Source organism: Prionailurus bengalensis, chromosome D1, assembly GCF_016509475.1.
Source record: "Prionailurus bengalensis isolate Pbe53 chromosome D1, Fcat_Pben_1.1_paternal_pri, whole genome shotgun sequence".
In the NCBI taxonomy this organism is placed as follows: domain Eukaryota; kingdom Metazoa; phylum Chordata; class Mammalia; order Carnivora; family Felidae; genus Prionailurus; species Prionailurus bengalensis.
This window is the reverse complement of record NC_057346.1, coordinates 45,546,716-45,564,307: the sequence shown is the minus strand read 5'-3', so window position 1 is coordinate 45,564,307 and position 17,592 is coordinate 45,546,716. Positions and strand designations below refer to the sequence as shown.

At 38.1% G+C, this 17,592-nt stretch overlaps 1 protein-coding gene across 2 annotated transcripts in view; it reads left to right on the top strand.

Moving 5' to 3' along the window:
• TMEM135 (transmembrane protein 135) overlaps nt 1-17,592 on the top strand; it is a 341,678-nt gene that overhangs the window by 280,574 nt on the left and 43,512 nt on the right. The window contains exon 15 of one of the 2 annotated variants that reach the window (XM_043579981.1): nt 267-6,409. The exons of the other annotated variant lie outside the window; for it this stretch is intronic. Coding sequence (XP_043435916.1) covers nt 267-399 — 133 coding nt within the window. The 3' untranslated portion in view covers nt 400-6,409. Of the gene's footprint in view, nt 1-266; nt 6,410-17,592 lie in introns of those variants that run through there. 2 annotated transcript variants of the gene reach the window in all.

The window sequence follows — 17,592 nt, the reverse complement described above, 5'->3', positions numbered from 1 at the left end:
GGTGGAAAGAACTTGAGAGGGGTTTGAAATTACAATGGTGGTTTCTGGGGTTTCGGGTCTAGGGATTCTGATCTCTTTAAACAAAATATGAGACAGTGAATCTTGAGGTAGAGTACCAAAGTGACTCTGCCACTTTGAATCTGCCATTGAGTTCTTCATCACGTCAATCTTTTCTGTTTTCCCACTCCATGAAAGATAGGTCAAGTGAAACATCTTATTTTATAAACTTCATTAAATACTTGTTCACTGTGTCCTCTGTTTTGCAGATTTGCTGTCATGAACCGAAAAGTCCTTGATGTTTTTGGTACTGGTGCATCTAAACACTTTCAGGATTTTATCCCTAGGTTGGATCCAAGATATACAACTGTAACACCAGAGTTGCCCATCGAGTTTTCTTGAAGATGACTGTAATTTATTAATGTGACTTAATGTTTCATTATTTTATCCTGAAGAGTTAACTGTGTTGAAACACAAAGAAGGAGTCTTGAGCTTGAACTTCAGTGTTATTTCAATGAGAGATACTCTTTTCTTGTTAGTTTTTCTTACCAGTCAGAAGTACAGAAGCTTTTTAGGAAGGTGTTGCTTAATAATTAAGCACCCTCTGTAGCCAGAATCTGATTCTGGGTCACTTGTAGTGGTTGACATTATGATATATTATTGATTAAATTATGTCTACAAGCAATCTTAAATAATCTATGTAGAAATGTAGTAACAAATAAGAGTATACTTAAAATTACTTTAAAAGATGTTTTTAGTTCATTCCAGTATAATTCTTGGTTAAAACTAAGAATATTTCTATGTTTTAGGATACAAAGGATCACGGGTACATGAATTTGGTCTGTGTTTTTTTTTTTAACTTTTGAATTGGTAACTATAGTAGTGAAATATTATGGAACTGAAGTAATTCTTCCCAGACAATGCTGCTTTAGTGTGAAGAAATTTAATTGAAGAAAGTGGCCATTCTCACTTCAGGGATGCGAAGACGGGTCTTGTGCTGTTCGGATAAATGCCGTGGTATCCATGCTCCCCTTCCACTGATACCTTCATCTCTCTTCATGGTCAGTTGGGCTGTCTGGCAGCCCAGTGAGCCTATGTACTAATGGCAGGTTAGGAGCAAATGGAATTTGACATATCTGATAAAGCTGAAATGTATGTTTTAATCTTTTACAGAAGCATTACACTTGAATATTTAAAAGCAAATGAAGTTGCTTTTAAACCTCGTGAAGGTGTACGGTGTTTGTTTGCATTTATAAGGACTGAATTCTTCATAGCTCGTTTTGTCTGCCATTGCTGACTTAGAAGGGATCAAAAGTAGTTTGGGCAAATTTGTCAGTTTGTTCCCTCTCCACCATCCCACCAGTGGATATTTTACAGCTACAAACAATATAAAAATCCAGTAGTTGTTAAAAAGTCCATTTCATCACTATGGGATTCAGGTTCTCCAGCCTCTTTTCAAAAACTTACTGTTTTTATTCCTGTTAGAACAAAGAAGTGACAAAATGTAGTAAGTGTTGATTATGAGTTAAGTCGGGACAGCTGTGATTGAAATATGATTACTCTTCAGAGTTTTTCAGGGAAAAGTCATACTTTTCTAATTTAATAAAAGGCTTAAGTGGCTATGATGTCTATAGTTAATGCAACATATAGGGATAATGGTATATTTTTTTAATATCATTTTGTTGCTGAAAAGTTTTGGGCTGTTGTAAATTAATTATGCAGTAGAACTTGTGTTGCAACAAGAATTATAACCCAGACTTTTAAAATGCTTAATCTGCCGTATTCAATTTCACCAAGCCCTGTATATTTCTGTTCATGTGTAATCCTGTCCTCAGTTGTTATGGCAAATTGAAACCCAACAAAAAGACAGACTCTGATACTGTGGTAACAGAGCCACTTTAATGAGGTCAAAATTTTGCATTGTGATTAATTTTTTAGAATTGACTTGTCTATTAGGCAATACTGTTAAGGAATCATTTTGGTTTCAGACTTCAAAATTGCTTAATAAATTAAGTTTTCAGTTTTTATTCCTGGAATCAAAATGATGATTGGTACTGTGTTTAATTTTAAAAATGAAGTATTATAGCAGTGAAGAAAGCACTGCTTCCTGTACCTCATTTTCTTTATTTAGAAATTATGTTTATAATATTTTTCCTGTCAGTTTAAAAGAAAAACATTTTAATTCATACGTTGCTGTTTTCATGAACATTAAAAAGGCTATAGTGTTAAAGGCAAATCCTACTGAAATTGGATGAGATTGTTTAGTAAAATCTTACTGTCAAAAGGTGCATTTCTATGATTTCCTTTTTTTTTCAAGCTATAGTCATTTTTTAATATAAAATGTAAAATGAAATAACCGTCATGAAGCAGAACATGATAATGAATGTATAGCTTTAGTGAATAATTAATGAATTTTCAGGGGTGAAAAGAGAAATCCAATTTGATTTCATTGAGGCAGACTGCACAGTGTAGCTGTTTGAGAAAACAGACACTGTGTCTGTGCTCCTGAAGACAATCAAAATGATATCTCTCTACCTCTAACCAATCAGGTATCAATAAACCATGTGACACCGTAAATAAAGTCAAATAGATGGTTTTTTTAGTCCATTTATACACTAAGGAAATTGTGCCTATGTTAAGTTTCCACCAGAACTGGTTACAGCGAACATTAATGTGTAGACTGCAAAACAGTGCATCGGAGTATTTGTAGTAGTGTGGTTGTTTCACTGCTATTTCCTGTGTCATAAAATCCTAGGGTTTGTACCAACCCAGTAAAGACTGAGGTTGCAAGATAACAAATTGTCTCCGATTTGTTCAAGCCTTGCCAATGTTTCGTCAGATAGTTTTAGACCATTTTATTACTCATTTCTGGAATAAAACCTTTGGTTCGGTTATGCCGTTTCATAAATTCTGTGGTCACTTTGGTAACTTTTTTCTTGGTCTGTGCACATGGTTCACTTGGCTGATATGTAGTTTATTGTTGGTACTCATCTGAAGTTTAGTCAGTTGTTACTTTATTTAGAATTGTATCTTTTTATTCTTTGCTCTCCGATTTTATAATTTGCTTTTTTCTATATTGAACATGTCTTGTGTGATTAAACCCAAATTGGTCAGCTGTCCTAGTATTTTCTTTGTTGAGCTTGAGCATTCGTCTCCTTGTGGACTGTGCTCAGGCTGACATTTGATTTAGTTGTTAATACTGACAAAATTGTATTCTGCTTGTATGGTATCACAGTCCCAAGTTTCTGAGTCCCCTGCCAGTGTATAGTTAATGAAAATCGATTTCCTTTTCCCGCAGAGAGCTTCGTCCATTGTCTTAGGTCACATCCCCCTCACTGTGGTGATCAAGAAGCCTCTCAGCAGTGCCAGAGGGGCGGGCCCACTGGGACCATTGGCCTGGTGTTCTTACTGCCTTGAATCAGAGACGCCGCCACGCCCTTATAGTCCTTGAATTCTTTCTGTGATTTATCTGTACTGTAAAGACAGAAAGTAGATCGACAGAAGGTGACTCAGTCAGTTAAGTGTCCAACTCTTGGTTTCAGTTCAGGTCATGATCTCACGGTTTTGTGAGTTAAGCCCCGCATCAGGGGCTGCCAGTGCAGAGCCTGACCCTCTGTGTGTGTGTGTGTCTCTCTCTCTATCTCTGCCCGTTCCATGTCCGTACTGTCTCTGTCTCAAATAAATAAATAAACTTTAAAAAAGGTAGTTTGACAGAGCAACAAGATCATTCTTACATGGATGTTTTTTTTTACAAAAGTATTCGTTTCTGAATTGTTAAGATATCTGAAAAACGTCATCTCCCCTAACACCTTCACTTGTTGCTGCTTATCAGCCTGGTATTCAGTTTCATGGGGTGAACTTGGATAACTGAAAATGAACAACCAAGAAAAACATACAGGAAAAAGAGTAAGAAATGAGTGTTTCCTTTAGGGCTGGGTTGAAACTGTGATGAATAATAAATAAGATTAGTTATTTGTGGATGCCCAGGAGACTGTTCTTATAGTTGCCTCAAGCCTGCACCCTCCTTTTCACAGCTCCTTTCCTGTCGGTGCCTTAGCTAGCTCTGCACTTCTTTCTTGTCGAATTGGTGAGGAAGGGGGTGTCTGGGACTGAGATCAGGGGTGTGGACATAGATCCTGGGGTTATGATTCTTCCCTCAAGCCTGTGATATGGGGACCCCAGGACTGAGGCTGTGCTTCTGTTTCATCTGTAGCCTCAGGTGACTTTGCTATTGCACTATGGTTGTGAAAAGGGTAACGACAAAGACATGAGACTGACACTGGTGTGTGATTTCTGGAAGTGGAGAAGGGGCAGGAACTTGGCCATGATGTACCAGCCCTGGGAGTGCAGCAGGGCAGTGCATAGCCTTAAGCTTCCAGCTGTGGGGAATAAGATGTGTGCTACTTTACATGAGGGAAAAATGAGTGACTTAACTGGGAGAAAGAGTTAATATCTGGTAATGCTCTCTTACTCTGTGACGTGGCCTCTCTCTCCTTCACCTCTGCCCCAGCTCTCTCCTCTCTCCTCCTTCCCAGCCTTGGAATCTTTCTAGCTGACCTTGTGTTGCCCGCCCCCCCACCCCCACCCCGCTCATCCCCAAGCCTCTTGCCTTTTTTCTGCCAACTGGTGTTACATTCCACTAACTATCTCCTTGAATGTGAACACTCTCTTGCTCCCTTTGGTGGCAGCTGGGAAGGTGGGGAGGCTGTAATGGGATCATAAAAATGGAATAACCATTTTCAGGGACAGTGATTTTTGATATAGCTCTGCATTTCTTGGGCAGAACGTATAGAGGATAATTGTACATGTGTGGAAAGAGGTGCTTCTTTGAATGTGGGGCCTTTAAATTCAAGACAGTCCTTGTCTTCTTAACATCCCTGTGACATCACCTGACTTGCTGTGGCTACATGGAAGAAGCAAGAATTTATTTCCTATTTCCTATTGCTTTCTCCATTTTCTTTCCACCTCTCATTCCTCCAGATGTGTCCTAAGTGAAATCATGTATTGGGCTTTATCCTTTGTCCTTGCAAACCTGCAAATCCTTGTAATAGCACACACACACACACACACACACACACACACACACACACACACGCCACACCACACATACACACTTTATCTGGTCCACAGCAGAGGCATCAGGATGTCAGGTGCAATTTGTACTTTTTCTCCAGTTCACAAGCCCCTGCACTTTGCCTGTTCAGTTTTTTGTTCAGTTTAGTGCCCACCTCCCCTGCCTCCACCCTAAAGCATAACATTCTAATCTTGTAAGAAAACCCCAAGCTGTGGGTAATAGGATGTTTCCTGGTCTTGGCACACAACATACAAGTGTCAGCAGCTCTGTGTGGCTGGGGAGGTCCAGCCTTCCACAAGTGGATCTGTGGGCCTATAATGGCTGAAATCATCCAGGAGTATTACTTTCCTCTGTCCCTTAATTTCGACCAGGCAGTTTCTGGTGCCTGCTTCCCCAATGTCTGTTAAACTTGACTCAGTCATCAGTCAACCCCTCAAGTGAATTTTCTTTTCAGATTGTTTTGGTCACACAAGAGTATGCTGTGGTTATTGGGATGGATTGGTGCCAAAGGCCCATAAAAGCTTAAAGCATGAAGTATTCCTGTCATTGGTCATTATGGGGTGGGGTGCCAAAAGGAGTGGGTGAGAGGAAACTGCACACATACGTTTCAGTCTCCCCTCTTCCCTATTTCTTACCTTCCAAGCACTGTGCTGTCCTACCACATCTTTGACATTTATTTCTTCAGTTTGAGTTCTCTAGAAGGAAAAAGAAAGTTCTTATTTTCCTTTTTGTTTCTGAGAGAACTGAAGGTGAGACTTAAGCATCGGTCAAAGAAGAGCCTGCAGGAATATTGTGGAATGTGTTAGAAAAAGAGATAGCTTTTCTTCCTCTCCTCTCCCCTCAGAAGTGAGTCAGAGAGGGATTCATTCAAAATGGGAATATCTAGAGTCATATTCCAGTGACACATGAGACAGGTGTATACTACCAGACTTGGCACAATGAAGAGACACAGTCTATGAAAGAGAAGGAATGGGGATTTTTCTCAGAATTATTAGTGTAGGGGCCATGTTTGCAAGCATTTTATATATATGTATGTGTGTGAGTGTGTGTAGGTATATACATATGTATATGTGTATATGTATATGTATATGTATATATGTGTATATGTATATATGTATATACATATATACATGTGTATGAACCTGACTGGAGGCCAGTGGTCAAACTAGGTATTGACTAACAAGGTGCTTTGCTTCCTCAAAGTATTCAATGTTGGTGGCATGACTTGATTGAATGGCCTTGTAATGCTTAAGACTGACAGCAGTTGTTTCCACAGTAATTTGAAAATGTGTTCAATGTATTAAGAGAGGTTTTATAAGAATAAAGTTTTAAAATTCCTCCTTTTGAACTGTAATTTGTATGTTAGGTAAAATCTGCAAAACTACAGGAAGAAATTCAGTTGCATCTAAATCTGAGTCTGCAGATTTTAAAACATATCGTTCTCAGGAATTTGGGTTTCCTTAAGACCTTAAGTAGTCAGGGGGCACCTGGGTAGCTCATTTGGTTAAGCGTGGGACTTCCCCTCAGGTCATGATTTCACAGTTCATGGGTTCAAGCCCTGCGTCAGGCTCTGTGCCGACAGCTCAGAGCCTGGAGCCTGCTTCAGATTCTTTGTCTCCCTCTCTTTCTGTCCCTCTCCTATTCACACGCTGTCTCTGTCTCTGTCAAAAGTGAATAAACATAGGGGTGCCTGAGTGGCTCAGTCAGTTGAACATCCAAACTGCAGCTCACGTCATGATCTCACAGTTTGTAAGTTCAAGCCCTACATCAGGTTTTGTGCTGACAGCTCAGAGCCTGGAGCCTGGAGCCTGGAGCCTACTTTGGATTCTGTCTCCCTCTCTGCCCCTCTCCCACCTACTCACTCTCTGTCTCTCTCAAAAATAGATAGACATTAAAATTTTTTTAATGAATAAACATAAAAAATAAAAAAGACCTAAAGAGGCAGGATGGATAAATCTATAAAACTAGAGGTATAAATAAATCATATGGGCATTTTTATTCCCCCACTAGAACTCCTCATATAACTCGAATTAAATTTCAAAAATGGATTGCAAGCCGTTGTTAATTGCTCACCTAGTGGCTGTTTAATCCTTCTTCCTTGCTGATGGAGCACTGATTTTAAGACAGCAGTATGCCCAGCTGAGGTGATGGATCATGCTTTTTCTAGGTGTTTCATATGTCACTCCTTTCTTCTTGTCCAGATATTTTTCCATCCTTTTTGCTGAAGCTGCTCATGTGATCAAGTTTGGGCCAGTAAGATGTAATGGGAAATCTGGGAAGCTCTTGGGAAAATTTTCCCTCCCTGATTAAAGGAAAGCTTTTTAGCTCTCCTTTTTCTCTTGTTCAGAAAACTAGTTCATGAGATATGGATCTGTGGCAACAACCTTGCACATAACGAGGTGAAGAGTACAAAGATGAAAAACCATTATGTTAAAGATGTCAGAGCAGAAAAATGGAAGGAACCTGCCTCCCAGATGACATTCTTCTGCCACTGAACCAACGCCAGTAACCACATAACTCTGAGAATTGAGAAAACAAATCTCCATCACTTAAGGCTCTCTTAGTCAAGGATTCTGTTATGTCCAGCTAAAAACATTTCTAATTGACACATTCCAATCCTATATAGATCAGACCTCAGATTCATTTCCCATTGTATACTCTCCTCCCTTGATTTAGAATGTGCTCTGCTTTCCTCCCCTCTTCCACTTCTGCATGTGTCCTGAAATATTCAGTCACCTCTTGGAAGGTTTTGCTGATCGTTTATCTCTGTCTTCCTGAAGCAGTTTGCTAATTCTTCCCACAAATCCCATTCCATTTGAGTCTCATTAGCTGTGTGCTCACCTGTTGCTCCTTTAAAAGATTGTGTGTATATGTGAAGGGCAAAGATCACAGCTTATCCCCCCATGTCTGTGCCTAAACTAGGCCTTTGTATTGAGGGGTGGGGTGGAGTGTTAGGGTGGGAAGTGGTGGTCTCAGCAACCGAATACATACTAACTTTGTGGAGTCTGCAGACTGAAAACCTACCCTGAGCCATCCATGTAAAAGTCTGGAAAACATTATCTTTATAAATGATTTTGTAAATACTCCAGGAAATTGGCTCCTACTACCATTCCAGCAGCTATTAGAGCCAGTTTGGCTTCAGGTCTTAGAGAAATGATTTGTCATCTGTTTCATTTGTTTGCTTTTTCCTGACAGAGCTGGAATTCTGGATTGTTCCCCACTTTAAAAACTGCCAAATCTAAACCAGAAGTAGACAGGGCAGGACACAAGTCTCTTCCTTCCCATTCATTTTCACAGTGTAAAAATTCACAGGCAGTTTTCCTAGAATTACACTTCATGTCTGGCTTTTCAATCGTGTATTAGGGTTATTTTTTCCCTATAACAGAGGATCTTAAATATTTGAGAGAGAAAGGCTTGGGATCACTCTTAAAATATAGGCAGGGCCCTTAACAAATAGCTTCTTTGGATACTTTTAGGGGGAAAGGAAGGGGAATGAAATGCATGAGGTGCCTGTGATAGAGGGTAGGTCGTTTATATCACATTCAAACCTTAGAGCCTAGGAGGTAGATATTACTGGTTCTGTTTTACCAATGAGAGAACTGGGAATCAGAGAGGCTGATGATTTGCCCATGGTGGCATTCCCTGAATTGGAGCTCAGATCTCCAAGAGTTGAAAGTTTTAATTTTTTTTTCTTTTTCTTTTCTCTCAGAATATAACAGTCCCTGCCAAGAAGTGGCATCTTTACTCCCCTCTTTTAAAAATCATCGTATAAAATTGTAATAAAAATCATGCCTCCAAAAATGATTTTGACATTTACTTGCAGCTCAGATAGAAGAACAAGAACTGGAATTACCTTCTCACTTGAAAAAACAAAACAAAACATACCAACAAATCCTGATAATATGTATATAAAACAACAGTTTTCAGACACTGGACATCAAGCGCTGCAGGGTGGTGATCCCTGAAGGAAGGAAAATCAATGAGTTGACTCCTGTGATCACCTCAGCTAGTATCCAGAGAGAGATTCCAGGTTACAACTCAGGGAGGGAGCACCACACGGTGCCCAGAGGTCTTCCTGAGGTGAAGAAACAGACCTGGGAGTCCAGAGAGGCCAAAATGGGTGACGTTGATAAGGCGGGGTACAAGAGAGGAGCAAGCTGCACAGAGAGGAAGCAGAGAGTTTTAAAAGGGGTCCCCCTTGGGACTGAAGCTGAGTACTTCTGTATGCTTGGAAGGAAGCTCCTGAGGCTGGAGAAAGAACCAGCCTCCTCTGAAAGGAGCAGAGAGGCTAATCATTGAAGTCTGCACAAGGCAATGAATAGTTTGCCTTCCTGCTAGCCAGAGTGGAAAATTTTGTAATTCAAAGGGCACCAGATAGGAGAGTCAAAAGTGTCGCTTCAGTAGGAGAGCAAAATTAGCCGTGGACTAAAGGCTCAAAAGTGTCAAACAGTTTCTAAGTAACTCTCTCCTAGACCAAAGTACAAGAACATAGGAATACAAACATGTACTGAGCATAGAACAAGGTAAAATTCCAAATGTTTGGCATCTAATAAAATTGCTAGGCCTGCAAAGTGCCAGAAAATACAACCCATAAGAAAAGGGGTACACACACACACACACACACACACACACACACACACACAACAAAACACCAGACCCAGAATGACACAAATAGTAGAATTACTATGAGTACAAAAGAGTATTGTAACTATATGTCATATCCTTAAGAAGGTGGTAGTTAGGAAGAAGAGAGAAGGCTGAGCATGTTAAGTAGAGACATGCAAGATATAAAAAGGACCAGAGGGGTGCCTGGGTGGCTCAGTCAGTTAAGCGTTCCACTCTTGATTTTGGCTCAGGGCATAATCTCATGGTTCGTGAGTTCTAGCCCCCCATAGGGTTCTGTGCTGACAGTGCAGAGCCTGCTTGGGATTCTCTCCCTCCCTCTCTTTGTCAAAATAAATAAACAAACTTAAAAAAAACAAAAAGGACCAGAAAATAACTTGTAAGATGAAAAATAAAATGTCTGAGGAAAACAAAAACCTGAGTGTGATTAATAGTAGATTAGATGCAAAAGAAAAGATTATGGAAATTGAAGACCTAGCAGCAGAAACTATCCAAAACTTTAGAGTGAAACATTCATTACTGAAAAAAAAAAAGTGGACTAAAGAACTTCAGTGACCTGTGGGTCACCTTCAGGCAGCCTGATGTACATATAATGGAGTGTCTTCAAGGAACACAAGATAGGTGTGAAGAGGAGAGAGGTACAGAAAAATGTTTTGTGTTTTCATCTTCACTCAAGTCATTTGAGGACATGATGGCCACCTTTTAAAATTAGATGAAAATTAGAAACCTACAGATCCAGGAAGCTTACTGAATTCCAAGGACAAGAAGCAGGAAGAGTCACGTCAGAGCTTGTCTTAATCAAATTGCTTTAAACCAGTGATAAAAAGGAAATCTTCTATAGCATGTAAAGGAGGGGAAAAAGATATGGCACATACAGAGGATTTCAGATAAAAATGACAGGAGATTTCTCATTGTAAATAATGGAAGACAGAAGACAATGGAGCAAATATCATTAGTAAAAAGAACAGACAAACCTGTCAACCTAGACTTCTATATGCAGTGAAAATATCTTTCAGACAACAGAGGCAAAATAATGTTTCAAACATCCAAAAAATGAATATATCACCAGCACACCTACATTACAAGAAATGTTGTATTTATTTTTTCTTCAAGTACAATTAACATACAGTGTTATATTAGTTTCAGGGGTACAGTATTACATTTCTCACTGTTCAAGAAATGTTTTAAAAAATCAGATATGAAATAATACCAGTGGAAATATGATTAACATGTAAAAAGGAAAGCTTTTTTATTTTTAAATCTCTTTAAAAGATAATGCTGAAAGCAAATATAGCAAAATGTCAAAGTAAAATGTAATAATTACACAAAAGTTTAAGGAGGGGAAGATGGAAGGATTACCATAGTATAGAATTCTATACATGAAGTTGTATAATATTGAAGGAAAACTGGTAAGTTAAAGGTATGTAATATATATATATATATATATATATATATATAAAATAACCTAAAGAAAGCAGATATACTATAACACTAGCAAAGTAGATTTCAGAGCTTGAGAATATTACCAAGATTAAGGATTATGATGGTTATTTATGATAAAGGTGTCAGTTCAATAAGAGGAAATTACAATCCTAAGTATGTGCATAATAACAGAACTTCTAGATGAAGAAAAGTCTGATAGATCTACCTGGAGAAAGAACCAACCCATAAATATAGTTGGATATTTCAATACCTTCAATAATTGATAAGACACATAGACAACATCCACAACTATTTAGAAAATTGAAAAACACTGTCAGCCATCATAACTGATCTTTATAGATCACCCAACAACACTATATATATATATTTTTTCATGTGTGTGGAGAATATTTCCTACAGAGACCATATTCTGGACCATAAAGCAAGTCACAATAAATAAAGGGTTCAAATCATACAAAGTATATTCTCTGGCAAAAGAAAAACTAAAAAATCAATAGCAGATATTTGGAAAATCTCCAAGTATTTGGAAAGTAAACAAAATGCTTATGATGAAGAAATAAAAGTAGTTTAGAAATGTTTGACCTGAATGAAGATGAGAACACAATATATTGACATTTATTAGATAGATAAGGCAATACTTAGAGGAAAATTTATAACACTAGTTGCCTGTATTATATAGAAGATTCTCAAATCAGTGATCTCAACTTCTACCTTAAGGAACCAGAAAAAGAGCAAATTAAATTAAAAAAAAATGAAGTAGTAAGATCAGAAATCAAAATAAAAATGGAAAAATAAGAGAAAAATTAAAAGCTGTTTCTTTGAGAAAAATTAATAGCAATGGTAAGCCTTTAGCTGGGTTGGAAAAAATAAAAGGTCAGCACAGGACTATTAGGAATGAGAGGCATGACATCACTACAGATTTTTCAGAAATTGTGAGTATTATAAACAACTTTGTGCTAATAAATTTGACAATTTAGAGTCACTGGACAAATTCCTTGAAAGATACAAACTAACAAAGCTTCTGCAAGAAGAACTGGATAATTTGAATAGTGCTGGCAGTCTTTTAAATAGAATTTTTAGTTAAAAGCCTTCCCACGAGCAAAACTCTAGGATCGGCTCAGTTCCTTTTTGAGTTCCACCAAACATCTAAGGAAGACATAATACCAATTCTATACACACTTTTTCAGAAAGTTAAAGAGAGAACACTTCACATCTGATTCTATGAGGCCAACATTTTCCTAATAACAAAAACAGGCGAGGAAATGACAAGACAACCAAAGCCCAACATCCTTCTGAACATGTAGACAAAAAATTTTAACGAAATTTTAGGAAAGTGAATAAAGAAGAGAACACATTATGACCAAGTGAAATTTACCCCAAGAATGCAAACATGGGAAATCAATCAGTGTCATTTATCATACTAGTCTGCTAAAAAAGAAAAAAAAAAATGTGATCATCTCAAGAGAACTGAAAAAGCGTTTGACAAATTTCACCATCTCCTCCTCATAACTCTCAGCAAACTGGGAATAGGGGAGAATCTCTTCAAACTAGGAATAGAAAGGAATTTTCTAATAAAAGGCACCCACCAGAAAAAAAAAAAAACCTATGGTTAACATCATGCCTAATTATGAATTAATTAATACTTTCCCTCTAATATCAACATGACACATATGTCATTGTGCTGGAAGTTCTAGCCATTGCAGTAAGACTTGAAAAATAAGCCAAATTAGAAAACAGTAAGTAAAATACTGTCTTCAGTGGCAGACAATATGCTCATTTATGTAGAAAATCTTAAGAAACCTATACAAAACTATTAGAATTGATAAATTTTGTAAGCTGATTCTAAAATGTATATAGAAGTGCAAAATATATAAAATGGCCAAAACTACTTCAAAAAAGAACAAAGGGGACCTACACTATCTGATTTTAAGACATTATAAAGCTACCAAAAAGCAAAATATTCTATGTACTGATACAAAGATGGGCAAATAGATCAGTCAAACATAATGCAAAGTCCAGAAATCAACCTAGATATTTTTGGTTAACTGATTTTTAACAAAGATGTCATGGTAATTCAGTGGGGAAAGGATAATCTTTTCAGCACGTGTGCCGAACCATTTGGGTAGCCATATGCAAAAGCAAACACAAAAACAAACAAAGTAGAAAACTGGCTCTTCAAAGGACACTTTGAAGGAGATGTAAACACAGTTGACATACTAGGAGAAAATGTTTGCAAATCACAGTTATTAAAGGGCTTTATCCAAATATATGAAGAACTCTGTAAAACTCAGTAGGGAGATGACTTCTGGCATAACAGCATGAACAGCTCTGCTGACTCACTCTCCAGTGAAACTGGTGAAAATTATTGCTAAAATTCACTCATTTAAAGCCTCTAGAAATGGCCCAAAGAACAAACAGCAAATGAAGAACCATTTCTTCAAGAAATTCTATGAAAATTTAATAAGGAAGATGAATTTTACTTTGAGTAAGAAAGGTGAATCTTACTTTCAGTAAAAAAAAAAAAAAAAAAAGTCTGTTGTATTTGAACCAATGTCCTCCCCACTTCCCTCCCAGCTCAGCTTTGTGGAGACTCCACTCCATACTGCTGCAGCCAAGAATATAGGTCTCTCTCACTACCCAGCTGCTAGCAAGAAGGCTTTCTTTCACGAGTTGCAGGACTTCAGTGGTTCTCATCCTGTCCCCAGCTGACTAATGCTGAGGCGAAGTCCCTGGCAAGTGCAGTTGAGAGGTGAGAACTCTCTTCTTCTATCCAACCCTCATCATGGAGTGAGGGCTCTCCCTTGAATGCAGCACACTGAGAATACTGGGGCCCTGACAGCCTTTTCTCCATCTTGTGAAAAGCAAGCCAAGAGGACCTCAGGCTACTGCCCTTCCCCACCTCCACTGAGCTCTCAGCTCCAAGAGTAAAAGTGTCATTCCAAAAGAAGCTTGCCATTGTCTCTACTCCCAACTCCACAGTCAAGGAAAAATGGAAGGGAACCTTACCATTACTAATGTCATCTCAGGTTCACTAAGGCTACCCAAAGCTATATGAGCCCCCACTCCCCCAGGAGCAACCACAGAGGCTGAGAGAGAAATAGACTTCACTAAAATAGTTCAACCAGTCATTAGACAAATAAGTAAGTAAGAACAATATGTCTTGGGGGTGGGGAGACCTCCAACCCAGAGTTGCTACAAGGTATCTAAAATGTTCAGTTTCCAATGAAAATTTATTAAGCATGCAAGGAAACAGGGAAGTATACCCAGGGAAAAGAAATGGGCAACAGAAGCTACTTGTGAGAGTAATCAGATGTGAGATTTACTGGGAATATATTTCAAAGCAGTCATTACAAGTAAGTTCACAGTAAAGGAAAGCTTGATTAAAACAAGTAAAGGAAGGTATGATGAAAATATAGCATCAAATAGAAAATATCATAAAGAGGTTGAATGTTTAAAAAGAACCAAACGGAAATTCTAGAGATGACAAGTATGATAACTGAAATAAAACATTCAATGGAGAAACTCAACAATGGATTTAAACTGATGGGAGAAAGACTTAAGTGAACCTCAAAATAGATCAACAGAGGTTGTGCAAGCCAAAGAATACAGAAAGGAAAAAGAATGATAAATAGAACCTTGAGGAAGATGGGCACCTTCAATGCCCTGATATATACATAATGGGAGTATCAGGGGGAGAAGAGAGAGAAGAGATATTCAAAGAAATAGTGGCTAAAAACTTTCCAAATTTATTGGAAAACTATAACCTACATCCAGGAGGTTCAGTGAACTCCTAGTTGGATAAACTCAAAAGAGATCTGCAAATAGACACATCACAGTAAAAATGCTGAAAATTAAAGACAATAAAAAAATTAAAAGCAGCAAGAGAAAAGATGCACCATTTAACAAGGGAACCCTAATAAGGTTATAAACTGACTTAGCAGAAACAGTGGAGGTTAGAAGACCATGGAATAACACATTCAAAGTGCTTAAAACTCAGTAGCAAGTAAACAATTTGATTTTTTAAGTAGGCAGTAGAGTTAGATACATGGATGGCAAATTAGCACATGAAAATATGCTCAAAATCCTTGCAAATTAAAACCAGACTGAGATACCACTACACACTCACTAAAATGACTCTAATCTAAAAGACTGACTATAATAAGGATGTGTACTAAGGATGGCAAGGATGTGGACCAACCTGAACACTTACCTACAGCTGATGGGAATGTAAAATGGAACAACTTATTTGGAAACTAATTTGCTAGTTTCTTAAAAAGTCAAACATGTAGTGTCATTTTAGTCAGACATTGCAGTCCTAAGTATTTACCTAAGAGAAACAAAATTCTATATCCATACTAAAGACGTGTGTAAATGTTCAGAGCCGCTTTCTTTGCAATAGCTGGAAAGTAGATACAAACTAAATGTCTTCCAGTAGGTGAAAGGATGAAGTTTGGTATATGCATACAATAAAATATATGCAGCAATAAAAAAGAATTAACTAGTGATACATGCAACAACATGTTAACGGGTTTTTTTAAACCTCTCGTGAAACATACAAAATTACAACCTCCAATCCCACAAAAACTTGAGTTCAGTATTTATCACAAAACAAATAATTATGTAGTCACCAACAAGATCAAGAAATTGCCAGCACCAAGAAGCTGATCTTGTACCCTCTTGCAGTCACTAAGCTTATCTACCTCAAACGTAGCCAGTGTCCTTTTTACCATCGTCACTTCTGCCTTAACATGCATTCCCAAGTGGCAGAGATTACATTGGCTAGTGAATTGAATTTTATGTGAATCGAATTATGCATGATGTTTTTGTTTTGTTCGTTTTGTTTTTGGTATCTGGCTTCTTTCTCTCAGCTTTAGATTGTTGTGTGTTGCTGTAATCTGTTTATTTTTATTTTTTACAATATTCTGAATATACCACGGACAGGAGTTGTTTCTTGTGTAGGGCTATTATAAAGATGCCACTGTTAACATTTCTGTATATGAGTCTCGGTGCCCTGCACACACTTTTCCATGGGTTATAGACCTGTGGGTGGGGCTTAGGGGATTGCACATCTTCAAGTTTATTAGATCAACCTCTTCTATGGAACGTGGCCATTCCAGCTTATACTACCACAGAGCTCTGTGGCTGTCAAAGCTTTGTCCTGTCTCATAGTTTCTCAGCGAAAGCAACACCAAATGCTTGTCTCATCTTTCTGGGCTTGTCTTACCTATGGATCTGGCTCATTAATTCATTTTCTAATTGGCTCTGTAATGCCTTCAAGAAGTTGTTTCTTTCATATTTCCCCCATTTTTGATGGCTTTTTTCATTTGGAGGATTTTTTTGTGTGTGTGAAATATCTATCCCACCATTACTGGAAGCAGAGCATTTATTATTTATGGAAGCATTCATTGTGTGCCTCATGTCTACAGACAATTCTGGGTGGAAGAGGATCTTTCTCAATTTTAAAAGAGTAATTCTTCTTGTTACTGGGAGTCGACTGTAGGCCTAAGGTAGTATCAGTGATCCTGAACGTAAGCTTTTCACAGGGGCCACATGAGCTTTCCTAAAGCCATGTGCCTGAGCCCAGGGGAGTGGTTGTGGAAGATTTAGAAAAATGGAGGGTAACTTTCATTAAAATTGGCTGAGCATTCTCTGTGTGCCCTGTCACCTCCTGGGAACTTCGCACAGATTTATTTCTAATAAACACCAAGGGAATATCTCTGAGTGATCTCAGACCTACAGATGTACCACTGGCCTTGGTATTCTATGAAGCTATTATTTGGAATATAACCCTAGTTTTATAAGTTGTGGGAGCAGAACTTGACATTTTTGGTGAGAGAAACTGCTGCTACTTTTTGATGTAGGTCATTTTGAAGTAAAAGGTTTTGTTTTGATTTTTTTTTTTAATTTTAGTAATCTCTACACACAACATGGAGCTCGAACCCATGACCGTGAGATCAGGAGTCACACACCCTCCAACCAAACCACTCAGGCACCCAATGAAGTAAAAATTTGTTCTAACAAGTCCTATTTGAGAGGTCCATCTTAATAGTATAAATGTAAGGCACTGGATACTTGTCCTGGAGTATGGGTATAACTAGGACTTCTGTAGCTTTGTGAAGGCCAAAGTCACCTTCTTCAAGGTGCTTTATTTGTTTAAATGTTACTTTCTCAAGGAGGCCTACCCCATCTTTGCATCTTAGACCCATTTTCCACCTCTACTTTTTTTTTTTTATCCTTAACACGACTGACAGCCTTCAATGTGCTAAATTATTTATTAAATCTATTATTTCCCTCTCTTCCCCTGCTAGAGAGTAAGCCCCACAAGGATGGAAATCTGTTTCATTCACTGACCTGTCCCTAAGAGGTAGCCCCTAAGAGTTTCTGTAACATAGCAAGCGTTTGGCAAATGGTTACTGGACTTCCTGATTATAAGAGTAATCAATTGAAAAAAACCA